This window comes from Typopeltis vanoorti, chromosome 2 (genome assembly GCF_054136105.1).
Source record: "Typopeltis vanoorti isolate ZY-2024b chromosome 2, IOZ_Tvanoo_1.0, whole genome shotgun sequence".
In the NCBI taxonomy this organism is placed as follows: domain Eukaryota; kingdom Metazoa; phylum Arthropoda; class Arachnida; order Uropygi; family Thelyphonidae; genus Typopeltis; species Typopeltis vanoorti.
Window position 1 is genome coordinate 38,607,980 of NC_143550.1, and position 27,952 is coordinate 38,635,931.

Consider the following 27,952-nt stretch of genomic DNA (forward strand, 5'->3'; position numbering starts at 1 on the left):
AATGGTCAGTAATGGTCATGGAAAGAGAAAAATGCAGAAAGGCCAAACTTTTGAACCACCTAACTTTCCTTAAACGTTGCAGGGAATTCTCCATCATTCCAATGTTCCTCATAGTCAGAGGTCATATCAACTCTATATCAGTTTAAAAAATTTATCTACGCACTTCATTGGCGTGGAAAAACCTGATCCTCTCTCTAAATCAATCTGAACTACAGCTAGCCAGTAATCACATTACACATTTACAACAAACATGCATGCATGATAATAAATAAGAACAATAAGTCCTCTCTGTCATGCGAACATGTAACCTTAACTACTAGTTGGTTTACAACATTTTTTATGTTCCTTTCAATTTGCATTTACTAGTTTTTATGTCTTTCCGTAAACACCTTGAAAAAGCCAGACAGTTTGCTGGCGAAACTGGTAGGCCATAATGTAAGTTTGTTTGTAAATGGTCAGTATTAAATAAGTTTGTATTTTATTTAAATTGGTTACTAATTAGAAAAAAATAATTTTTTTTAAATTATTTTGTATAGGCAACACCCCCACTTAAAACTTCACAGGCCGCCACTGTTTTGTATATTATTTTATGGTATAAAAATGCTTACTTTTTATAAGTTATAAGAACCAGAGATATCCTTCCTTATTGTTATTCATAATAAAGCTGAAGAAAACATAAGTTTGTGCACCAGTCACATTTATGACATTTCTCTAAAATTAAGAATAGTAACTTTACTATAAGTACTTATTATTATCTTGTATATTTGAAAGGCATGCTCTTTGATTGAAAATGCACATTGTATTTCTTTATAACAACTTTTTTAATTTTTCATAGCTGGGCTAATACATATAAGATCTGATCAGATAAAGTAGAAATTCTTGAACATATCTTGAGTAAGTTCATTAGTCTGAGCATAGTATATAGAAAGCACAAAGCTGTATCCTCAATAAACTCATACACTAACTCAAGGTGTCTGTTATTCATTCAAATGTATGCCCTAGTCCAGCTCAGAACTTATGTGTGGAGTTCAGCATTGGTAAAAGGACTGCAAGAAAGGGAAGACGTGGTGATTGAAATGGAGGCATGTCAGTCAACGGTACAGGCATTGACAATGAATAGTGTAATTTGTATCTTCTAACAGTCTGCATCAAGATGATACATTAATTCCAGTTACAAATAAAATGCCCATTCTTACTAATGTGGGATTAGTCAAAACTCAGCCTCTTATTTGGAGACCAGTCAAATATTAGTTCTTCATTCTATATTACCTGACATCCACATAACCTGGCATCTTGGTCTTATTGGAAGGAATTTCAGTTTCACTTTTTGCCTTGCCTTTATATAAAGACAGTGGTGGTTTATTATGTTTTATTCGTGCATCTGGAGTGCCTACTATTGTTATGTGAAGTAATCCTGAGTAACATAATCAGCACCTCACTACATTATCCTTAGAGGTCCTTATTGCAACTTCAGGTCAGCTATAGGTGCTACGCTACCAAAACCAACTGGAATCATAATATGAAGCCGCATGAGAATATCAGACATGAAGTTCCATGTTGTCAAATTTTAGATCCACATAAGAAAGCAAAGTTGCTGAAGATGAGGCAAGATGTGGAGTGAAATGAAGAGAATTATAGCCATGTATGTATGAAAAGTAAGGAAGAATGGAAGAAAAGATAACCACGTGAGAGAGAGAGAGAGAGAGAGAAAAAGAGAGGTAACAAATTTGAGTGACTGTGTATAGAAATTCAGTTATTAGAGATGTAGTGAATGAGAAGGTGCATGTTTGTTTTCCTGGAAGTAAAATGAACACAGTGATAGAGGACTTGCATATGAAAAATAAGCAAGCAAAAGAATTGGTACTGGTAGTAAGGATGAATGATTTGATTGGAAAATGGAAAATGTCAGATTGGATATCAGGAGGTTGTTGAGGAGAGTAAAAGATAACTATGTGAAAGGAAAGGTGGTTGGTGTGTTGCCCAGGTAATAGTGGTGAACAAAGATCATGAATGCTGTGTTAGCAGAGCTGTGTGAGAAGAAAGGATCTATTTTGTGAATGTGTGGGATGAATTTGAGGGGATAGGTGGCACTGTATAACAGTGACAAACTGTATTTAAATGGCTTTGGTGTGAGTCACCTGGAAAGATTGTTGCCAAAAGTAAGAGGGGGGAGGGTGGGAAAGAGGAAGTGCAGGTGATGAGGAAAGAGCAGGAAAACAGGATAGGAGAGTTTGTGAATGGAGAGATGAGCAGCATAAAGGAAATGAGAGGGTAGGAACATAGCACGATGGGGAAAGACACTGAATGATAAATGTGGATGCTAGATTCAGAAGTGAATGTGTGGGTAGGCAAGAAAGGATTGAGATGGTCTGGGATGTGAGAGGAGTGGGTCTGAGAGAGATTGTACAATCAGTGGTAACGCAAAAGAAAGGACAGGGGTAAGGTATTGAGAAGTCACATCAGAAGTGGTGTCAGTAACATTTGTTAGAGAACCAGAAGTTTTTTCTTTACTTATTATATTTCTTTCCCATACTTCTGACAAGTATGGAAACAAAACTGTTGCATGGATGGGCTTTATTAGCCCCAAAATTGTTGGAATAAGTGAGACATGGTCAGACAAAAATGATATCCTGACAGGAATAGAGATAGACAGATATATTTTTGGTAAAAAACAGACAGGACAGAAAGGAGGAGGAGGAACATTTTGATGGTAGCAAAGGAAGTATGCCCATCTACAGTGGAGATGCAAAGAGCAAATAGTAGCAGTGGTTTGAGACAGTATAGCATGACATAGAGTAATAGATAGGATGATATACAGTCTATTGACAAAAGTATTTGGACACCTTAAGTACCATGCAAATTTCAGATCCTATCACATGCAGATATTCAGGGAGTGTCTGTGTAAGTTCTAGTAATAAAAGGTCTGGGATGCACTGTACTGGATATCAAGATGCTACATTCAGCCGAACTGACAGAGTTCCAATTGTAGATGGAAAGTTAATGGTACTATCACAGCAGGAAAACTCCCTAGAAGGTCGCGACACTCGCTGACCGAGATTGACGAGCTCTGTCTCAGGATGTTTGAGCATTCTGCACATCAGCAGCAGACCTCACAGTCAACATGGAAAATGGTTACCTGGGCAGAACTGCTGTTAACAAGCCACACATAACCACTCTCAACTCCAAATGATGTCTGGACTGGTGTTTTTCATACCTGGACCATAGATGATTAGAAAAGAGTTCTGTGGGGCAACAAATCGCACTTCCAAATATTTCACTCTGATGGTCATGCTTGGATCTGGAGATTACCCAGGAAACAGTTTTCTGGCAGGACTTCATCATTCAAACTGTCAAGTTTGGTGGAGGCTCAGTAATGGCATGGAAGTGTGTCATTTGGATGGGGGCATGTTCATTGGTGGACATGTCCAAAACCATGATGTCTGATGGCTATCTGGACAACTTTATACATCCAACTCTGTGGAAGTACCTCACTCCTTGTATGTTTCAGCACGACAATGCTCCATGCCATACTGCACTTTTGGTGTCCTAAACTGGTTTCCACAAAACAACATTGAAGTATTGGACTGGCCAGCTCAAAGTCTAGACCTCAGTCCCATCGAACATCTTTGGGACTGTCAAATTGGCCTCCAGACCACAGCAGCTGTCATCAGCAATGGAGGGTAGCTTTCTGCAATGAATGGAAGAATATTCCTATTGTGATGTATCAGAAATTTGTTGAAAGCATGTCCTGAAAGTTAGTTACTATCATTCAAGCCAAAGGTCATCCCACTCGATACTAGAAATGTAATTAAAATGCATTTTTAACATGATTTGGATACCACATCTAGGTGTTCAAATACTTTTGTCAGCAGTGCATTTAGTTGGATGTTTGCTGTAGATTTGGTAATGTGGAGGGCAGTGAGAAGGAAATGTACAGGCAGCAAATTAGCCTGTGATTTTAATTACAGTAATATAGATTGGAACTGATAGATGTCTGGGAGCAAAGAGAATGAATTTCTTGAATGTTTCAAAAACGTCAGCCTTAGGCAGCATGTAAGAAAGGGCACACGAGGCTCGGCGGTTTTGGATTTGATCATCTCATCAGTGTATGTTATTATAAACAGGATGTCAAATCTTCCTCTAGTTGGTGAAGGTCACCATGAAGTGATCACTTTGGTGGTTGCCAGCCATATGACCACTTCTGTGAGAAAGGAATATATGTAGAACATAAATCTGCTGATTATGTTAATCTGATGAGACAACTTGCATCTTTATCAAGATTGAGGAATTGGATGAAAAAGAGATCATTGCTGCTTAGTGCCTACTCAAGAACTATTTGGTGGATGCTGTGTCAGAATGCATTCCAAAGGTCAAGAAATAGAGCAGGTGTGAATTGGATGAATGAAGATGAGGCATGCAGTCTGGAAGAAGAGGCTATTTTGGAAACAGCACAAGATGGTAATAACCAGTTGCATGAGGAGTACAAAGAGCAAGCAAGGAAGGTGATTCACTTGGTAAGAATAGCAAAAGTGCACTATGAGCAGCAGTTAACTAATGAGACTAAAAATTCCCAAGGAGTTTTTTCATGACCAGTGTAAAAAGTAATTATGGAACAGTGACATTGGTTGCTGAATGTAAAGTAATAACACTGCAAAGAAAGGTATTTCATTCTTGTGAATGTGACATCATGCAGAACTGGAATGCAGTGGGAGAGGAGAAGGAGTCAGTGTCTGATAGTGAGTGAGTGAGCAGGAGGTATATAAGGAATTCAGTAAAGTAAACTTGATGTTAATAAGGCTGTGAGGCTTGGGGCTTTAATGACATATCACCACATGTCCGAAGGAATGTGTCAAGATCTTAACTTTGGTCAAGATCACTTTTGACAGTTCTTTTTAACATGAGTCTTAAATTAGCAGAATTGTTCTGCTTCGTAAAGGGGGTGATAAGGCAAGCTTTGAATTATATACCAATTTGTGTGTTTGTAGTTGTGATTGAAGTGTTATAGAGTAAGGACCAAAAGTGAGGACCAAAATTCAGCAGTATTACTACAGCAGTATTCTCGTTCGTGGACAATGTGAGTTTGCTAAATGAAGATTGTGTTTTAGCAGTCTGCTTACTTATGATAACAAGATGAGAAATGCATTAGACAAGTATGCTTACACAGTGTTATATTTAGATTTTGCAAATGCCTCTGATAGATAGTCACATGACATGCAGTTATCAAATTAGAAGGTGGATAGTAGATCAATATTATAGATATTCCTGATATATATTAGCAAGTTATGTATGGGGGATGATATCCCGGAAGAGAAAAGTCACTAGTGATGTGCCTCAGGGGTTTGTTTGGGGGATGTTGCTGCTGTTGAACTTGTATGTGCATGATATTGAAAAAGGTTTGAATAATGATATGTAACTGTTTGTAGATGTCAAGCTTGGAAAGAACTATGGGGGGGGGGGGGAGAGCAGATGTTGTGGTTTTACACAACTACTTGAATAGATTGGGTGAGTGGGGTTATCAGTTCAGTGTTTCAGGGCATAAGATTTTAAAATTCAGGAAGCAAAGATGGGATGCAGAGTATAACAACTGGTGAGGATATCTTAGTGGCAGTGGAGGAGAAGATGGGAGATCAGTGGTGATGGTGGACAAGGACCTAAAATTTCAGGTACACATTGCTAAAATTGTGAGGACAGTACAGACGATTATGGCAGTGATGTATAGGGGTAAAGATGTTATGGTTCTATTTTATAAGGCTTTGATGAAGCCACATATGTACTGTTGTGCACAGATTTGGTCTCCTGATTCACAAAAGGATGAAGAGGTATTGGAAAGGATCCAGAGATGATTGATTAAGGTGGCTTCTGGTCTCTGGAATGTTGAATGTGAAGACAGGTTGAGGGAGTTCAATTTGCAGAGTTCAGTGGATAGGAGGTGGAGATCCCTGGACATTATAAGAAGGATGGGACCAGATGGGGGAGATATGTATGGAGAACAGTAGGTGGTTGGAATGCATTGCCTGGGAGTGTGGAGTTGGTGAATGCATTTTAAAGCTTGGTGTGATAAGCTGTCTGAATGACAGAGGGTGCTCCTACAAAGAATCTTTGGACACCATGGAGGTCTGATGATGATGATAATAATAACATCAATAATTTTATAGAAACTATCAGATATCATGCAATTATATCATTGTTGGTTTGTTGGTTTTATTTGTATGTACCAAATATCTTTTTTCCAAAATCAGTATAATTATCAGTAGCAGGTATAAAAATTTCCTTTGAGAGGAAGCAATCGGCATCATTGAATACTGTATAAGTTCACATATCTTAGATGTATTTTGTGGAACCCAACTCACATCTTAATGTCTATTTTTTGGAATATTTTCTGAGTTACGAATGATTTACAGGTTCCAAACCTACTTGAAACACCCTGTATATTAAGTTGGATTTATTTTTATTTATTATATTTTTTGCTATTTTGTAACAGTGAAAGATTCTCTGCAAGGTGTTTTTGCAGTATTAAATATTTAAATAATATGTAGCATTTAGCTGTTAACAAATTAATTTAATGGCAATTTGTTTGATTTTTTAGGAACTTGTATTTAAGGAAGAGAAGGAAAAATTAGAAAAAGAATGTACTTCTTTACGAAATCTTTTAAAGAATGCAGAGGTAAAAATACCTTGGATATTAATTGGATTTAAAATTAAAAGAAATTCCTTAAAAATAGGTATATTGAAATGTTTTTTTGGTAAACAAAAAAGGCTTAGGTGTTTACTTTAATTTCTTTTGTAACAGCTAGCTCATATTACCACAAGAACAAAATGTGCTAATGTAGTCTGCTAATTACAATTCAGCTTCATTGCAGGAGGGGGACATCTAAGTACTGAGACAATGAAGTCATTATAAAAATAATTCAAAATTGCAAAAAATTGTCCTGTCAAGGACTGGATTTATAGTCTACAACTGTGCTGAACACAATGTTAAACTGATTCTCCCAGATTTTTAGTGATTTAATACAGCCATACGTGTTGAGGTTCATGGACTGCTTCTTTGCTGATGTTGACCTCAAAAATAGTTGTATAGACTTATAGTGGCTTCTGTATAATATGATCTTTTTCTTTCATCTGATCTTGTGTGAAGGAGTGTCAAACATATGATCTGACAACTGGGACTTGCCAGAACAATGGTAGTATTGTAATGTATTTCTTCAGAGCAGATGTTTAACAGATCTTTTCTGTTCATAGTAGGTAGGTTTGTGTTAAAAGATGAAATCCTTGATAAAATGGAGAAAGAGGTAACAGTTTTTATGTTTAAAATTGGCATGAAGTTTGTTTATTTACTACTTTGACTGCATTTAGGGTATATACACTGTGATCTTAATGCAAATGTGTGTGTGTGGGGGGGGGATCTTGGCAAATGTAGTATTTTTTATATTGTTGTAATGATTCTGATATAACCACATAAGTATGTGAATAAAAACTTATTTATTCTTTCGGTTGCTTATGCACAATGGATGTCTTATTCAATAGGAATAAAGTTAAATAATCAGTTTGCAAGCACTTAGACAGAGTAGCAGAATTATTTTAATACATCAACTGAACATTAATGGAATCATTGTTAAACTGATAGCATATATGCTGAATAACATATCTCATAACCTAGTTCTGTATTTAGATCTTTTATAGATTAGGTGTAATATAGATAAAAGAAACCAAGAGCTAGACTACTTCAGCATCATCCTACCAAAGAATGGCTGCAATAGAACATTAGTCAACAAAATTCTGCATTAACCTCTAAGACAATCAGATGAACATGAAAAACAAGACTTCAGAATAATAGTGATTCTCTCCCAATGTACAGTTAGTCACAGATAAAATATCCAAGTATGTCAAGAAAATATAAAGATTATTTTCTACCCCCTTAATAAGATTTCCAATCTCCTAAACCCTCCAAAATCTCCCCATCCACCTTTCAAAAAACTGGTGTCTACAAGCTCAACTGTGCCACTCTGAACACATCAAGGACATAGAGAATGAAAGGTAAATCAGAACTATCATCACATACAACTGAAACCAAACATCAACTATTATGCCAACAAATCAAAATGTTCCACATAGATTACAGATTTTTTTCAAGAGCATTTAAAGAATCAGCTGAAATGATCAAACATCCTCAGCACAGCAACAAAAACAACAAGGAATGATTTTATGTCAGATCTGGTCTTCTCTAATTCAAAATGACACATGTGCATTTATCAGTAGTATACAGCAGACCACAAACAGCAAACAACCTCATAGCAAATGTGTGCTTTATATTGTTATTCCCATTGATAAATATTGCATTATGTACCTTACCTGTTATAACCTATTTTTTAGTTTATTCACGTATTTCTCCTGATGGTGTGAAACTAGTTGAATTGCCAATAAATTATTCTATCATATGGGAGCATACTAGCAAAACATTTCTAATATAAACTGTTGTCTGTTTGCTCTGTCCAGCTGCTTATGTATCATCATCATCAAATTCCTGCCATGTACCCTCAAGGGGTGTACAGGATATGACAGTACTACATGAAAAAATTACATCATTACTAACTTCCTATCTACAATTTTCCTCCAAATCAGTCTGTTACTTGTCAAGACTCCAACATTATCAGATCTTATATTTCTATCGTCTAAGGCACTTTGTACTGTATCAATCCACCTATATCTTGGTCTTCCTCTGGGTCGTTTTCCTGCCAACCTGGCAGAGAACACTTGTTTTGCTAATCTTTCCTCTCCCATTCTATTTAAGTGACCATACCATCTGAGATTAGCTCTGCTAACGCATTCCTGGATGCTGACAATGTCAAGTTCTTTCCTAATATCCTCATTTTTAATATGATATTGCCATTGATGCCATCTGTTCACGCCTCTAATCTTTTTCAGGACTCTCATATCTGCAGTCTCTAGTCTTTGGTCAAGTGTTTTACTTCTGACCCAGCTCTCAGATCCATAAGTTAAAACTCGTTTGAACACTGTCTTGTATACAGCTAATTTAGTGTTCTGACTAATTTCTCTCTTATTCCATATGAATTTATTCAATTGACTTCCCACCATACCATCTTTGCTGATTCTGTTGTCTATTTCTATAATTAATTTACCATCTTCACTAAAAATAAGTAGCTGAAATGTTTTTCTTGTTCCACAGGTTCTCCATTCACAACACAGTTGACATTTTCAATGATTCTGCCTATTTTCATTGTCTTTGTCTTTTTATTGTTGACCTTCATACCATATCTATTACAACAGCTATTCAATTTAGTCAGGGAATCTTGCAGACTTGTAGCGGATTTATTTAGAAGTATAACATCATCTGCATAAAGCAAAGAGCTGACATTAACATCTCCAATTTTGATATCAGGTTTAATACCACATTCCTTCATAATGTGATCCATATAGATAATGAATAACAGAGGGGATAATGTACATCCTTGTCTCACACCAGATTTAACATTAAACCATCTTCCTGTACTTCCTTCAATTCTAACTGCTGACTCACAACTCAAATAAAGACTAAGTATTGCTTGATATAATGCCCCATATAACTGCAGCGTATTGAATAGCTTCTCTCTTGGCACCTTGTCATATGCCTTTTCCAAATCGACAAAACTTAAATACAGATCTTTGTTATATTCCCATGCCTTCTCGACTATTTGTCGTAAAGTGAAGATCAGATCCTGACAGCCTCTATTTGGCCTGAATCCAGCTTGTTCTTCACCAAGCTTTTCTTCCACAATTCTTCTCAACCGTTTCTCAAGTATACTTGCATAGATCTTGCCAGGAACACTCAGTAGGGAAATACCTCTGTAATTCTCACATTCAGTTTTATTTCCCTTTTTATATATGGGTACTATGAGAGCTCTACTCCAATCATCGGGAATTCGTCCCTCTGTCCAGGCTTTCTGAACTATGCAGTGCAGCCACTGTAAGACTCTTATACCACCATACTTCAGCATTTTTGGTCAAATATCATCTATTCCTGCTGCCTTTCCACATTTCAAGCCTTTGATGGCTTTTTCTACTTCAAGTATGGATATGTATTGCTGACTGCATGCCTGGTCAGTGTTTTTTATCACTGTGCTGTCATCACTGCTTGTTTCATTTAGCAGTTTTTCAAAGTAATTACTCCATACTTCAAGGATATCTTTTTCTCCTGTTTTCATTTCACCTTTATCATCTCTAATTCCTTTTACAGCACTCTTTCCTCCATTCCTAAGCTTCTTCAACAACCTCCAGAATATTTTGCCACCTTCTTGATATTTATTTTCTATATTCTTGCCAAAGTCCTCCCTTGACTTTTGTTTAGCTAGTTTTACACACTGTGTAAAACTAGCTAAGTTTTACACACTGTGTAAAACTAGCTTTCTTACATTTGTCTCTGTATTCTGTAAGAGTAAAAGCTGACTTATTTGCCAGGAACTTTTGATATGCTTTCTTCTTTTCCTTCACTGCCTCTTTAACTTCCTGTGTCCACCAGGGAGTTCTGATTTTTTTATCCTTGCACACAACCTCACCACATGCCTCTCTGGCAGAATCAATCAATGTTTCCTTCAGAGTTTGCCACTGAATCTCCAAGGTCTGATTCCTGTTCTCAAACTCTTTCATTTTCTTTTCAATAATATTTCTGTATTTTAGTCTACAGTTCACATCTGAGAGCTGCTCAACTTTTATTCGCTTTAAAACTTTCTTACATGTTATTCTTTTCAATATGAAATTCAATTTTATCCTGCTCAAGACTAAATAGTGATCACTTCCAATTTCAAATCCTCTGTACACTCTGGTGTCCTGCACCAGGGAGAAAACATCACTATCAACAATAACATAGTCAATGAGACTTTTCTTATTCCTAGCCTCTTCTCTCCATGTGAATTTGTGCACATTTTTATGTTGGAACATGGTGTTAGTAATAACCAGTCCATGTCCTGAGCAGAAATCCAACAGATATTTGCCATTATTATTAGCTTTGCTCTTTTCTCCAAATTTTCCCAAAATATTTTTGTATGTCTCACAATCATTTCCTACTCTACTATTTAGATCCCCAACAAGGACCAACTTTTCCTTTTTCATTGTGTCAGTTGCTTTTTCTAAAGCCTCAAAAAATTCCTCCACTTCTACCTTAGTAGAACCTTCTGTGGGACCATAGGCACAAATAAGTCTCATTGTCCAGTTCCCCATTCTCATATTTGCCCACATTACTCTACTTGAGACTGACTGCCATTCAAGAAGATTAGCCTCGTATTTTGTGTTGAATACTATGGCTACTCCTTCTTTTCCTTGATTGTCATTGCCTGAATATAACATTTTGTATTTATTGCTCAGAAAGATCTCACCAGTTTTGGTCTTTTTTGTTTCAGTCACTCCTATTATGTCGATCTGGTACTTATCTAATTCCTCAGCTAGCTCCATTTCTTTGCCATTCAGGCTTCTTACGTTGATAGTACCGATCTTTAACTCTGGTGATGTTGATTTGGGGTTTGTTTTCAGATTTGTTCCAGTAGCTGACTTTTCGCTGTTCACCCTGGTTCCCTGGCGAAAACAACGGGGGCCTTGTTTAACCGGGCGACGCCCCAGCCGGCATGAAATTTTGTCATGTTGTACCATCATTTTTTATTTTGGTTTAACCAATAAGAATACAATTTGGTCGGCTAAATCCCAAATTGCCAGCCCATCCTCGTTCGTTCAGTATCAAAGTAGATACCCAACAGGGTTCACCAAGAGAAGGTGAGGATTGGACATTAGGTCAGAAGCCCTGGTCGGTTCTCCGCATTCCTTTAAAGGCTATGTGGAGGTCTCCTCTCAGTTATACAGCTTTGACCCTTAAGCACCCTGCTGCTTATGTAAGATTCTGCAAAACATTTTTGACTCTTGTCTTCTATGAGTTTTTTTTCTTTTTTTTTTTTTCCAGAATGCAATCTAACTTCTGCATACGTCATTCTACAGTTGATCATCTAGTCCTGCTGGAAGCATCCATTAGAGATGACTTCCTAAAATGTGAGCACTTAGTATCAGTTTTCTTTGATGTGGAAAAGCATACAACACTGCTGGAGATTTGGAATATTGAAAGACTTATATACAATTTTGGTCCCAGAGGAAGTCTCCCCCTTTTTATTAATTTATTAAGAGAACTTTTTATCCAACCAAATCTTCCAAGTCTGAATGAGAACCACTCTCTTTCCCAACCATATATCCATAAGGAAGAAGTCCCACAAGATTCAGTTTTATGTTGCATTTTTTGCAGTCAGGGTTAACTCAGTAATTGAACAACTATTTCCAACTGTAAGTAATGTTTTCTATGTGTATGATTTACCATTTTCTGTCATTCACATAATATTTACATAATATCGTAAAAAGACAGCTACAACAAGCCATCTTTCAAAATGAGCACTTGCAAATTGGTTCAGATTTTCACACCAGCAGAAGACTGCATTTTGCCACAGACATGGTCTTCTTCCTGACCCAGAATTCAGGCTAGGATAAACATTAATCCTAGTTGCACTAGAAGCCAAGCTCTTGTGGCTCATATTTGACAAGAAACTCAATTTCCTCTCTCACATTATGTCACTTGTGAGATAAGTGCCATAAACAATGAACATCATTTGCATCCTATCTTCCACCTCCTGGGATGCAGACAGGTGTTGTTTACTTTGACTGTACAGGACACTGATTAATCAAAACTTGATTATGGTCTAATTTCTGCCAGAGAGAGAGAGTATCTTGTAATGACAAGACCGTATTCATCATCAGGCCATAATAATTGCAAGTGGAGCATTTCAGACTTCATCAATCCTTAGTCTGTACATCAGGGAGAATGAACTTCCTTTGTCACTTTGACATAAAGTCTGTCTCTGTTATGCGCTACAAAAATAAAATCGTTGCCAGACCATCTTACACAGCCAAGTATTTTTTGCTCATGCAACACCCATCAGACTATCAGACTGCCTTGAGTTTGCTAATAAAAACTTTCTTGCAAGTTCTGTATATTGGAATAGACAACATAGCACAAATGTCACTAAATGCACATAACACCATTCAGCTTTTCTTTCTGCAGGCTATGCAAACTTTCTGTCCCTCCTGTTGTCTGCCAGCAGCTCTTTCAAGCTCATAGAATCAAATAGTCTGAGTTTGTGCCTGTTTACAATTCAAAATCAAAGGTACATTGGGACCACTTCTGTCTTCCCAGACAGCATGATATCTGCCAAGATCCTGCTAGAAATTAACAATGCTGTATAGCTTGCACTAAAATACATAAAATTTCATTGCTACTGAAGGTGTATAATATATTCAGATTCATGAAGTTCTTTACTGGCAATAAGATATCTATAATCACAAAAATATCCAGAGCTCTTGCAAATCTAACATATCCTGCCTGTTATGGAAGCTACAATTAAATGTATGCTTCTGTTGGATGCCAAGCCACATTGGGATTAAGAGAAATGAGGCTGCAGATACCATAGCTTGGTTAGCTTGTTTCTCAAGCTTCCACCATCTGCCTGTCCAATACACCAAATATCGGCTGAATGGCTATCATCATGGAATAGAGAGACCAGTAATAAGCTACATCAGTTCAACCTAAAATCAAATTGTGGCAGTCTGCTCTATGCAGGTACCATAAAGAGGATTGCTTGGCTCTACGTAGGTCATAGTCATTTTACACTCTCCTTCCTTTTGAGGGATGATGACATGTCAGTATGTGAGCTCTGTGATACTGGACAAACCATCAGCCTTATTTTAATTGACTGCTTATTTCATTAAAGAGTGCAGTCATTATTTTAGCCATATTCATAATATGTTTGAGTCCTATACAACTCAGGAAAATTTTATCAGATTCACCAAATGTCTTCTTTATTTTTAAATTTTTCAAAAAATCAGTATTTTCACCATATATAGACTGTGTTTAGATTTTTATTTATATAAAAATCTAAACACAGTCTATATGATGATGAGGTATAGTCACAAGGGCTATACCTCATCATCATAATCAAATTCCTGACATGTACCCTCAAGGGGTGTACAGGATATTGATAGTACTACATCAAAAATTTACATCATTACTGACTTCCTATCTACAATTTTCCTCCAAATCAGTCTGTTACTTGTCAAGACTCCAACATTATGATCTTATATTTCTATCGTCTAAGGCACTTTGTACCGTATCAATCCACCTATATCTTGGTCTTCCTCTGGGTCGTTTTCCTGCCAACCTGGCAGAGAACACTTGTTTTTTCTTTTTTTTTTTTTTAAATTAAGGGGATATAAAATCCCATATTGTTTCAAAACCAAATAAGAAACTCAAAGATTGGAATCAGAGAGTTTCATGCTGAATATAGTAAAGTTTAAAGTATCGGCGATCACTAGCGTGAGCTAATGCGAGTGACCCTAGTACGTAGTACAATACCGGACAACTCATTGCAAAGGTGGGGAAAGTTCAGATCGCTATTCTTAGGTATTTTCCATAATGTAAAAACACATTTCCTAGGAAATGTATGCTGTTATTACATTATGGTGGGAGGTCACTACCCAGACCGGTTTCAGCCTTTTTTGAGGCTTCATCAGTGAGTAGGTAGACCAAATTAATACCAAAGTGTATAGCGAAAAGAACTTATATATATACTCTGCTATCCGAGTTTCCAAACAGGTGCAACCATTAAGTTACTTAAATATAAAGAGCTAATAAGCTTCATTTCGGCGATATAAACAATATTTAAATTAAGGGGATATAAAATCCCACATTGTTTCAAAACCGAATAAGAAACTCAAAGATTGGAATCAGAGAGTTTCATGGCGAATATAGTAAACTATAAAGTATCGGCGATCCTAGTACGTAGTACAGTACCAGACAACTCGTTGCAAAGGTGGGGAAAGTTCAGATCGCTATTATTAAAAACACGTTGTCCGGTATTGTACTACGTACTAGGGTCACTTGCATTAGCTCACGCTAGTGATCGCCGATACTTTATAGTTTACTATATTCGGCATGAAACTCTCTGATTCCAATCTTTGAGTTTCTTATTCGGTTTTGAAACAATGTGGGATTTTATATCTCCTTAATTTAAATATTGTTTATATCGCCGAAATGAAGCTTATTAGCTCTTTATATTTAAGAGAACACTTGTTTTGCTAATCTTGCCTCGCCCATTCTGTTTAAGTGACCATACCACCTGAGATTAGCTCTGCTAACGCATTCCTGGATGCTGACAATGTCAAGTTCTTTCCTAATATCCTCATTTTTAATATGATATTGCCATTGATGCCATCTGTTCACACCTCTAATCTTTCTCAGGACTCTCACATCTGCGGTCTCTAGTCTTTGGTCAAGTGTTTTACTTCTGACCCAGCTCTCACATCCATAACTTAAAACTGGTTTGAACACTGTCTTGTATACAGCTAATTTAGTGTTCCGACTAATTTCTCTCTTATTCCATATGAATTTATTCAATTGACTGCCTACCATACCAGCTTTGTTGATTCTGTTGTCTATTTCCATATTTAATTTACCATCTTCAGTAAAAATCGAGCCTAAGTAGCTGAAATGTTTTACTTGTTCCACAGGTTCCCCGTTCATAACACAGTTGACATTTTCAACAATTCTACCTATTTTCATTGTCTTTGTTTTTTTAATGCTAACCTTCATACCATATCTATTACAACAGTTATTCAATTTAGTCAGGGAATCTTGCAAACTTGCAGCAGATTTATTTAGAAGTATAACATCTTCCGCATAAAGCAAAGAGCTGACATTAACATCTCCAATTCTGATATCATGTTTAATACCACTTTCCTTCATAATGTGATCCATATAGATAATGAATAACAGAGGGGACAGTGCACATCCCTGTCTCACAACAGATTTAACATTAAACCATCTTCCTGTACCTCCTTCAATTCTGACTGCTGACTCACAACTCAAATAAAGACTAAGTATTGCTTGATATAATGCCCAATTGACACCATATAACCGTAGCATATTGAATAGCTTCTCTCTTGGCACCTTGTCCTATGCCTTTTCCAGGTCGACAAAACCCAAATACAGATCTTTGTTATATTCCCATGCTATCTCAACTATTTTTCGTAAAGTGAAGATCTGATCCTGACGACCTCTATTTGGCCTGAATCCAGTTTTTCTTCCACAATTCTTCTCAACCGTTCCTCAAGTATACTTGCATAGATCTTGCCAGGAACACTCAGTAGGGAAATACCTCTGTAATTCTCATGTTATGTGTTTTACAAACTTTTTTTTACGCTTGTTTTTCACAGACCTTTTTTATACCTACCTTTTTATACATTTTTATGTATACCTGTTTCTGCTTTTGTTTATTTATCAAGTTATTTTTACTTGTATATTTGATTTTTACTATTCATAGTTGTCCTTGCACTCCCTAATCAAATAAATGAGCAGAAAGCTCCTAGGCAGATTATTTTCATTGAAATTGATATTGCATTGTGCCTTGATTGATTCATGCTTGGTATTAACTTTCAGTTTATCAGCATATAAAATCTCGTTATAACATGTCTTTCTAAATCTAGTTTAGAAAAAGCAGGTATGCCCCCCCCCCCACGTTTTTAAACTATACATTTTTCCAAAGGATAATGCTCATTATCCCTAATCCCTGTAAAGCATTGTTCATATTAAAATGTTTAATTAAGTTACATTTTTCATTCAGAAATACCTTTGATTTCGATTAGTATTTTATTATTTTTTTTTTTGAGACATTTATCAGTTAATAATTATATATATTACTGGATGAATTTCTCAAGAAACTATAGAAAATATAAACGCGTGGATAGGCTTATCTGTTCGTCACACATGTTGAATTGGATTTAAACGGTATTGATGCGAACACAGATTGATAAGAAAATAACTATTTATTAACTTAAAAGCTAATATTTCGCTAGTATTATATCCAGCATCTTCAGAGCACACAAACAAAGTTTGTTACAAATGCACGATAACCACAATTCGGTGTAACAGTGGGGCTTGTATAAGTAATTGCAACGTGCAACACAAGACTAAAGTCCTAATAAGGTGCCATCTAAGTTAAAAAAAAAAAAAAAAAAAAGTTGTCCAAAGTTTTGAAAAAAATAAAATTAAAATAAATAAATATTAATGTGGTCTTAGTATGACTGTCTCCGAAATCTTTGGTAGATTTATACAGCCATATTTGTTAAGGTTTGGAGTATGTTTTAATGCTTCTGTTGATTCCAGGAACAACCTCTCTGACTTGTAGAAGCTTCTGTGCAGTAATTTTGTTTTTTTCCAATTGATCCTGTGTACTGGGGGTATCCCACATAAAGAAATAGGGGCTCTAAAAGAGCTACGCAATAATAACCACATTATAATAACCAAATCAGACAAAAGGAAACGCAACTGTAGTAATGAATACAACAGAATATGAAAGCAAAATGCACACACTTCTCCCAGACCAAATTATAGATCGAGATCCCACCAACTCACAAAAGAATAAGGTGTGCAAGTTATTGAACAAAGTCACTTCCTGGCCAAAAGAAACAGTCAACAAACTCAAACCCTTTCATGTTAAAACACCCAGAATATATGGAACTCCAAAAATCCACAAGCAAGGTACACCTTTACTCCCTGTTGTAGATGGTATAAACAGTCCTACATATAAATTAGTTAAACATTTAGCCAAACTACTAGCCACTTGCACAAACAATTCTCCCTATTTTTTTAAAAATTCTACAGCCACTCTCAAACCTAGTCTCTGGCTATGCTATGTTGTGATGTGTTTGCTATTTGGCCACATGGCCCAGACACATTGAATACATTTTTAGTGCATCTAAATAGCCAGCACCCTAAAATCCACTTTACAATGGAACTAGAAGCCAATGACTGTCTGCCCTTCCTGGACACACACTGATCACACGTCTTCCAGAAGGTTCCTTATCATTTTCGGTTTATAGAAAAGAAAACCCACACATGCACCCATAGAGCTAGAGCAATCTGTTCCAATGACATTGCTCTCACTGCTGAACTTTCTCACCTGCGCCACACCTTCCAAACCAATGGCTATAATCCCCATAAGATGGATAAAATACTAAATACTGCCCAGAAATCCCCCCCCCCCCCACTATCTTCCACAGAAGACTACAACAAAACTATCACCATCCAGTACATTAAAAGCACATCTGAAAAGATATCTAGGATGCTTAACAAACACCAACTGCATACTGTATTTAAACCTTATGTGAAATTGACAACTCTCATCCATTCACCTAAGGATAGATTCACTCCTTTTTCACATCCAGGAGTCTATGAAGGGCCCTGTTCTTGTCATCGAGCCTACTACGGACAGACAGGAAGAACTGTGGACATCCACCTCAGTGAACACAAAAAATATATCTGGCACTTTCGCTATGGCAAGTCGGGTCTAGCAGACCATGCTTTGGATACCCTAGCACACAGGATCAAGTGGAAAAAAACAAAAGTACTGCACAGAAGCTTCTACAAGTCAGAGAGGTTGTTTCTGGAATCAACAGAAGCCTTAAAACATACTACTCCAAACCTTAACAAATATGGCTGTATAAATCTACCAAAGATTTGGGAGACAGTCATCCTAAGACCAAATTAATATTTATTTATTTTAATTTTATTTTTTTCAAAACTTTGGACTACTATGAATAACTAACTCTTATTTAGAAGTATTGGTCAAGTGTTAATAAACTATTTAATAACCAACTAGTTTCGCCGGCTATTGCTATTGGCTTCTTCAGGGTACAAATAAGGTAGGCAAAGTAAATTATAAGCTAGATGTTAACTGACAATTCTAATTCACTAACAAAATAGTACTGAGCGTGAAACAATACACATGTCGCGGATACATGATTTACTTGTTGCGAAACATTTTGTAGTTGGCACTGAAGTTCATTTCATGTGTGTTTACTGATCTGATTAAGGTCTTCCATATATCAGGTAGGATTAAACCTTGGTTCCTGTTGAAGTTTTTTGTGGAACAGGTGGCTGTAGCTGCTTCTTTGAAGATTCTGGAATGGTAGTTTTCTTCTATATAAGGCATATAACTTTTATTCCATTCAATAATGTGGTTGGTTGTAGAGAGAGTTTCTCTACAACCAACCACATTATTGAATGGAATAAAAGTTATATGCCTTATATAGAGTGGTGAGCTATGGAAATTTTAACAAAGGGCTCGCATCGTTGAGCAAAAAAAAAGCCGTATTTCACACAAAAACTTTTATTAATACAGCTTGTGTACAAATGCCAATCAAAAAGTATGACGGGACAATCAACCTGTAAAAGTTATCATTTTTAAAGAAATATTTCATGATCTAAACATGAAATATTTGCACACAATCATCTGTGTTAATTTATCTTACATAAGAAAAACATTATTTAACTATCAAAATATAATAAGAATAAAATCTTTTATAATCGCACATATGAAATAGTCCATATTTTTTATAAACAAAATAAATTTCTTTTGTTTGCGATAGAAGTTTTTATGACAAACAATCTATAAAGAATAAATAAATATTATCTGAACAATAATATTGAAGCACGTTATATTTCAAGTGATAATCAACAGTATCAATCAAGGGGCATTATTTTATAGTCCTATTTATTTGTATGCGATTACCAAAAGTGAATTCTTATTTGTAAAATGGTGGTAACAGTAACTATAATATTTTATTTAATCAAATCACTTTGTTAGGTTACCGTATGAGTTTGTTGCTTAATATATTTCAAAAAAAAATTTTTTTTTTTTGAAAAAATATAAAAGTAAACAAGAACAAGGGGCTCGTAAATTTGAAAAAAATTTAACAAAGGGCTCGGGTAAGCCCCTTATAGCTCACCACTGCTTATATAGAAGAAAACTACCATTCCAGAATCTTCAAAGAAGCAGCTACAGTCGCCCGTTCCACAAAATACCTCAACAGGAAAAAACAAGGTTTAATCCTACCTGATATATGAAAGACCTTAATCAGATCACTAAACACACGTGAAATGAACTTCAGTGCCAACTACAAAATGTTTCGCAACAAGTAAATCATGTATCCACAACATGTGTATTGTTTCACGCTCAGTACTATTTTGTTATTGAATTAGAATTGTCAGTTAACATCTAGCTTGTAATTTACTTTGCCTACCTTATTTGTACACTGAAGAAGCCGACAGCAATAGCCAGCGAAACTAGTTGGTTATTAAATAGTTTATTAACACTTGACCAATACTTCTAAATAATAGTTAGTTATTCATTAATCTCGGTAGTCAAGAATTATAACAACTTCAAATTTGGACTACTATTTTTCAAAACTTTCAAGGACTACTATTTGGACTACTATATTTTTTCAAAACTTTGGACTACTGTTTTATTTTATTTAATTTTTTTTTTTTACTTAGACGGCACCTTATTAGGACTTTAGTCTTGTGTTGCACGCTGCAATTACTTATACTAGTCCTGTTACACCGAATTGTGGTTGTCTTGCATTTGTAACAAACTTTGTTTGTGTCTTCAGAAAATTAATTCAATAAACCCAAGAATTAAATTTACTCAGGGATTAGAAGAAAACAATTGCTTGTCATTTCTGGACATTCTTGTTTTACTACAAGATGATAGTCTGCAGGTGTCAGTATATAGAAAAATATTCACCAGAAAGTACATTGCTGCATCACATCATCATCCTTGTCAGAAGTATGCCATGATTAAAACTTTAGTTCACCCTGCACATAAACTGTGTTCTACTAGTTCTCTTTTAAATAAAGAATTCTTCGTTTTTATTAGAGAAACTTTCATTTCTAACAGAGATAATAGCAAAATAATCAATAAATTTTTTTATAATAATGGCTTTCATCCAAATCTTTGAAGAAGCTTCTAGAATTTCCATTCCATACATAAATAGAATATTGAAGAGAATTGCAAGAATTCTTGCCAAATTGACCTACAAGTATCTTTCTGTCCAGCATAAAAATTAAATTCCTTTTTGTATGTTTATTAGACTCTCCAAAAGATAAATATTCTCCTCTTTCTCATCCTGGAATTGACAGAATCCTTTGCTCCTGTAGCCTTTATTTTATGGGCAGACAGATCATTCAGCTTAAATTTGTCATGAAGAACATTGAAATTATATTCTACTACAAGAATCTGAGAAGTCTGGTTTAGCCACCCTCACTTTATCCACTAGACATAGAATTCACTGAAATAAAACTAAAGTCTTATGCATAAGTTATTTTTTACTTGAAAGATTATACAAAGAAAGTTGTGAAGCCCACATCCACTGACTGAACTTCGACAAGAGTGTCTTAAACTTCCACAATTTTGGGAAGTCATCCTAAATCGTGCTCCTCATTCCTGTATTTCATGGATTAATAATTATTTAAATTTATTTATTGAATTCTAATAGTTGTAGATAGAGCTATCCTCCTGCAGTGTTGTCATGCAATTAAGTGTTGTTCTATTTTTTTTTTATCTCTTTTCAACTGTATGCCTTAATAATGACTATGAAACCTAGCCAAAATTTTATGAATTTTAAATATTAATTTTTCTATATGTAATATTTTTCTGTTATTGAATTTTTTTTATTACATTGTTTGCTTATGTCTTTATATTTCATTCACTGAGTCAAAGAAGAACAATTGCAATGGAATCGTGGAAAGTAGTGTAGTGCTGTATGTGGACTCTGTGATGAAAGATGCAAAAATAGTGTTAAAAGTATGTCTGAGTGAAGCAATGATAAGAAGAGTGCTTGAGGCTGTGTAGTGGAGAGGAAATGCATAGAAGTTGTTGGTTGGAACAAATGATTTGTGAGGAAGTGTGAATGAAATAGCTGGAATTGGGTATTACTAGAAACAGTGAAGCAGAAGAGTATTAGAGGGGGGGGGGGATTGTGAGCGTGTTGTGTGTTGTATGATAGTAGAGCTGAGGAGGAGGAGAACAATGATAATGAATTTCATGATGACTAGAATGTACAGAAAAAGAGTTTGTGAATGTATGAGATAAATTTGAAGGTAGGAGAATGCTCTTGCTGCAGATGGTCTGCATTTGAGTGAGAGTGGTAGTGTGATGCTGAGTAGATTATTGATGAGAGGAGGAGAGTGTTTAACCAGTCAGGAAAACCAAAACTAGACTGTGAGTGTAAGATACCAGAATTGGTATGAGATAAGGGAAAAAGTAAAACAAGATAGGGATGGCCTTGGTGGCAACAATAGAGTCAAATTACTTAAGTGATGGGGAATGATGTTGCTTTCCAGGGGAAAGCTATTGTATTTATATACAAGGAGTATTAGAAATAAGGGTACAGCAGAGATTGAGACCTTGATGCAGTTAGTCAGCTTACAAATCATTTGTTGTCGGTGAGACGTGGTTAGTGGAGAAAGCTGTTCTTGTGGGAATGAAAGGTGATGGTTATAGAATTTTTGGAAAAAAAAGAAAGAAAAGATAAAAAGAAGAGGGGAAGGGAGGGAAGAAAAATTAAGGAAACAGATTGGTGATGCACAGTGGCTTCATTAATTGAAGGGGAGAGAAATCAGCATTGTGTAGGACTTGGTTCAGAATTAGTTACTTACAGCAATGTCAGATTGTATTCCAAAGGTTCAGAGGATAAATAAAGCAGAAATGAAATGGATGAATGCAGAATTATGCAGAAGCTTCTGAGAAAGAGGATGTTATGGAAGAGATGTCAAGAATACCATATACCTTAGCAGTATAATGAGTATAAGGTGCAGGCTAGGAAGATGAGATTGTCTGAAACAGTAAAGCAAAACCATAGACAATTCTATAATTATGTTGCAAGTAGAAGAACGCGTGCATATGGAAAACTGACTTCAGCTTGCTGGAGATGGAATACGAGACACATCTGCTGAAGATATAGAAAATGTTTGAGTTTTTCATTAGTGTATATCACAGAAAACTAACAGTTTAAGAATGGGAAGTGTTTATAATATTAAGCAACTTTGATATAATAAGGTTGTGGGACTGGATGAGAGATATCACTACATATATGAGAAAGTGGAAAAGAGCTGGCAGCACCCTTGATTTGGTTGTTTGGTCTGACAAACAACAGGAACAATTTCAGAAGACTGGAAAGCAGCAAAACAGTGCTAACAGTGGCACTGTTTTGCTGGCCTATATATACAGTGGCCTATATAACTATAGGCCACTGTATATATCAAGTGTAGTGATGAAGGTGCTAGAGTGGTTGGTTAGAGACAGAATACAAACCTGGATTGCAGATACTGGAAATCTTTCAACAGTGGGCATGGGTTTGTTAAGGAAAGGTCGTGCTTTAACTCAGTTACATTTTATAATAGGGTGACTAGTATATCAGACAAAGGGAATGCTTATACAGTGACTTATTTGGATTTTGCTAAGCATTTGTTCAAATTCTATATGATAAACTACTGTTAATCATCTGGTACTTGATCAAATACCACATGATAAACTACTGTTAAAAATTAAGCAGAATGGGGTGGATCGTCATTTGGGAGCTAGGTTACAATGATGGTTCACTGATAGTAGCCAGAGAGTTTTGTGTGGCGTTGCAGTGTCTTGAAAAAGGAAGGTGATGAGTGGGATATGACAGGATTCTGCTCTGGGATTACTGTTATTCAACTATATCAATGATGTAGTTCACCTTGTGAAAAGAGATATTCACTTGTTTGCTGATGATGCTAAATTAGGAAGAGCAATGACATGAAGTTGTGATGTGTTGTTGTTACAACAGGATTTAAATAGGTTGATGCTTTGTGCCGAAGAATGGGGGATGCCATTTCAGTGTTGCTAAGTACAAAGTGCACTTTGGCCACAGGAGATGGGATGAGGTTTACCATATTGGAGGAACTATGCTTTAGGATTTTAAAGAGGCAGTGAATCTTGGTGGATAAAGAATTGAAATTCAGTGGACACATTGTGAAAGTTGGAAGAGTGACCCAGAAAATGTCTGCTATAATGCAAAGAATGCTGACATGTACAGATTGAGGTGATAATTCCACTGTAAGAGGTAATAGTTTCACAAGGTACTTATTAGGCTCATGTGATTTCTGTACACAGATTTGGTCACATAGGTATATTGCTGATAAGGAAACATTGGGGGGAGAGAGAGAGAGAGAGCGTATGTGTGTGTTGTGTGTGTGTGTGTGTGCAGAGGCAAGTAATTAAAATGTCTCAGGAATATTGAGAATGAGGTTAGATAGATTAAGGGAATATGGTCTTTAGAGCAATATTCCATCTAAGCCATGGATGTCCAACCTTTTGGCTTGCCTGGGCCACATTGAGTGAAGAGGAATAATTGTCTTGGGCCACATATAAAATGTATAATATAGTTAATATATATAAGTAACAAAACTTCCTTTATTTTTTAAAAATTTTTATTATAATATTAAAAAACAGAGGACAGCATAAACACAAAACTAGTGAGATATTTGGCCTTGCTTACATGAAATCAATGCATCAATGTCTGGTTCAATAGAAGTGGTTGCAATTCGTAGGGAGCTCCCAAGCTTCTTGTCAGAAATTTTTGATTTTACTTTACTCTTTGTGTGCTTCATTCTTCAAAATAGTTGTTCACAAATGTATGTACTACCAAAAAGCGATGACATGAATAAAGCATGATTGTGAAGCGAAGGATAATTTCCTCTGGGAAGATTGGTCTTATATCTAACAAAGAGACATGATAAAATTTTTCTTTGAGTTGAAGATCTGATTGCAACTCTATACATTCCATTTGAAAATTTGAAGGTAATGTATTTATGTCGACTGAAAATGGAGTTTTAAATATACAAAAAAATTGATAATTTTTTCTGAAATCTTGAAAGCTGTTCTCAAATTCTGTATCAAAACAGAAAGAAAGACAACATCTTTTTCACATCACATAATAATGTTAAAAGTTTAAGATCTTAAGGGGCCGCATTACTAACTGTTCAGGACTGCACACAGCCTGCAGATTGGACACCCCTGCTCTAAGCTGTACATGTGTGCATATTCACCTAGTAACTGTGCACACAAAATTTTTGCTTTCAGAATTTTTAGTTTATGCTCGATAAATCATACTTGGCACATATTTTATTTATGGAATGTGGAACTTGGCAGATTGAGACATATAAATTGGTGAGAGGAGCCATAAAATAGATACTGGGGAATTATTGTATAGGATAATGGGTGATAAAAGCATTAGATGTCATCCCAGGAAACTATACAAAGATCATGTAAGGAAGCAAAAAGAAGATTTTTGCTTGGTGGGTGGAGATGGAACGTGTTGCCAGATTGGTGGTGAGTGCTCCAACAATGAACATATTCCAAGGCATGACATGATACTTATTGTCATCTGGGAATGTTCAACCCCCCCCCCCCCCCATGCATCTTCAGACTCTGTGGAAGCTCGGAAGTAATACTAAAGCTCATTTTAGGTCCAATTTGCCCAATAAAAACGTGTTATGAATTCCAGGTTCATTTCCCACCAAAGTCTATAACTAATCACATAGTAAACAGACAATGTCAGTTCCACCACAGCAGTGTTTTGTTCAGGTTCTGATCCCATGACCTTACTATCTGAAGTCTGCCACTCTAACTAGATCACCAATGCATTGATTAAACAAAACAAAACACTTGAATTAGAAAACAAGATGAAATTGAAATTTCTGAAATCCTTAAACTCAAATCAAAACTTGAATTGTTATTTATTTATTTCATTTTATTTATTTATTTTTATTTTTGGTTTCCTATCCCTAATCGGCACCCATTTACAGTCCAGCTCCAGACATAGTGAACCGTGCCCTGAATTTCTTCTTGCCCACAAATGGTGCTGATCTGCTATAGGTTTTTCAACCTTGTGTGTGTGCAATATTAAAAATAAATAACTAAAAATAAAATTGTGACACTCAACAAACTGCAGTTAATGTGGAAGAAAATTGTTGTGCAGTTTATAATAAGGATGAGGAAACCTAATTAGATTGTAATATTATGTGACTCCTTCCCACCCACAAAAGGTTTTAAATCTATAGTATATTGTAAAGAAAACCTTGTATTTTAATGGGTAAGTGTAAGAATTATTTTGAATCTTGTTTGCTGTCATTCTAATCTTGCACTGCTTTTATTTTTAATTTATTTTTAGTTGAAATGTGAAGAAGAGATAATGAATTTAAAAATATTGTACATGAAGAAGCTTTCCCAAGAACACAATATTATTAATGAAACAGCAGTGCAGCGTCGGTACCAATCAGAAATGGAGCAGTTAAAGGTTGTTGTTTTTTTAAATTGTCTTCATAAAATTATATATGCTAAATTTCTTAGCATAAAAATATATTATTGGTTGATTTTGACAAATAATATAAATTAGCAATGAAAGGGGTGTTGCAAATACAGTATAATAATATACTTATCATCATTATCAATTTCCTGATATATACCCTCAAGAGGTGTTCAGGCTACTATAACAGCACCACATGATTAAGTTTACATTATTATTATTATTAATCTCCTATCTGCAATTTTCCCTCAAATTAGTCTATTACTTGTCAGTACTTCAATATTTTCATATATAACATTTCCTGCTTCAAAGGCACTTCTGACTGAATCAATCCACCTAGACCTTTTGTTTTTTTCCCCTGTTCTCTTGGCATCAGACACCTGTTTTGCTAACCCTTCAGCATCAGTTCTGTTTAAGTGGCCATATATACCTTAGATTAGCTCTACTTACACATTCTTGAATGCTAACAGTGTCAAGTTCCTTTCTAATATCTTCATTTTTAATATGATTCTGCCATTGATGCCACCTGTTTGCTCCTCTGATTTTTCTTAGAACCCCTCATATTTGTGGTCTGTAGTCTTTAAGTGCTTTATTTCTAACCCAGCTTTCAGATCTATAACATAAAACTGATTTGAGTGTTGTCTTGCATACTGCTAGTTTAGTGTTTTGGCTAATTTCTCTTTTATGTAAATTTATTCAGCTGGCTACCCACCATATCAGCTTTGCTTATTCTGTCTATTTCCAGATTTAACTTGCCATCTTTACTAAAAACTGCACCTAAATAGCTGAAATATTTACTTGCTCTGTAGGCACTCCATTCAGATTGCAGTTGATGGTTTCTACCCATTTTCATAGTTTTGGTCTTTTTATTGCTGATTTTCATGCCAAATTTTTTACAACTGTTATTTAATTTAGTTAGGGACTCCTGGAGACTTGCACTAGATGTGTTTAAGAGTACAACATCATCTGCATAAAGCAAAGAGCTAAGTTTGATATCTCCAATTCTGATATCAGATCTAATGCTATTTTCTTTCATAATGTGATCCATATAGATTATAAATAAGAGTGGAGATAATGTGCTTCCTTGTCTTATCCCTGATTTTACATCAAACCATCGCCTGTATTTTCATCTCTTCTAACTGCTAACTTACATCTTAAATATTAACTTAAGTACAGATCCTTGTCATATTCCATGATTTCTCAGCTATTTGTCATAAAGTGAAAATCTGATCCTGACAGCCTCTATTTGGCCTGAACCCAGCTTGTTCTTCTCCAAGTTTCTCTTCAACAATCTTTCTCAACTCTTTTCAGGTATGTTTGCATATAAATTTATATGCTATAATATCATCATCATCATATGTATCAAGGATTTAGGCCTAGCATGGCCTGTTCTGCCTTAGAAGTCATCGTTGAATCGTTTAGGAGGACATCCTGGTTTTCTTTTTCTTAATGGCTTGTACTTTAAGGCTTGTTTTGGTAATCTTTCTGTTTTCATTCTGTGAACGTGTTCCATCCATTTATGTTTATATTTTTTAATTTTTTCTATTACTGGTTCTTGGTTTAATTCTTTCATAATATCTTCGTTTCTTTTGTGATCAAATAGGGTATACTTTGCAGTTTTTCTCATAAACTTCATTTCTGCTGTTGTTAATCTTTGTTTGTCTTTTTGTTTTATTGTCCAGATTTCGCTTCCATACATTAA

The 27,952-nt window shown here is 35.6% G+C and overlaps 1 protein-coding gene across 2 annotated transcripts in view; it reads left to right on the forward strand.

Annotated features, from left to right (window-relative positions):
- The window catches only part of LOC150108931 (uncharacterized), a 298,899-nt gene that overhangs the window by 194,215 nt on the left and 76,732 nt on the right, over nt 1–27,952 (forward strand). For both annotated transcript variants that reach the window (XM_090411045.1, XM_090411050.1), the window contains exons 14-15: nt 6,587–6,664; nt 26,116–26,241. In XM_090411045.1, the coding sequence (XP_090267171.1) occupies nt 6,587–6,664; nt 26,116–26,241 (204 nt within the window). The remainder of the gene's footprint in view (nt 1–6,586; nt 6,665–26,115; nt 26,242–27,952) is intronic.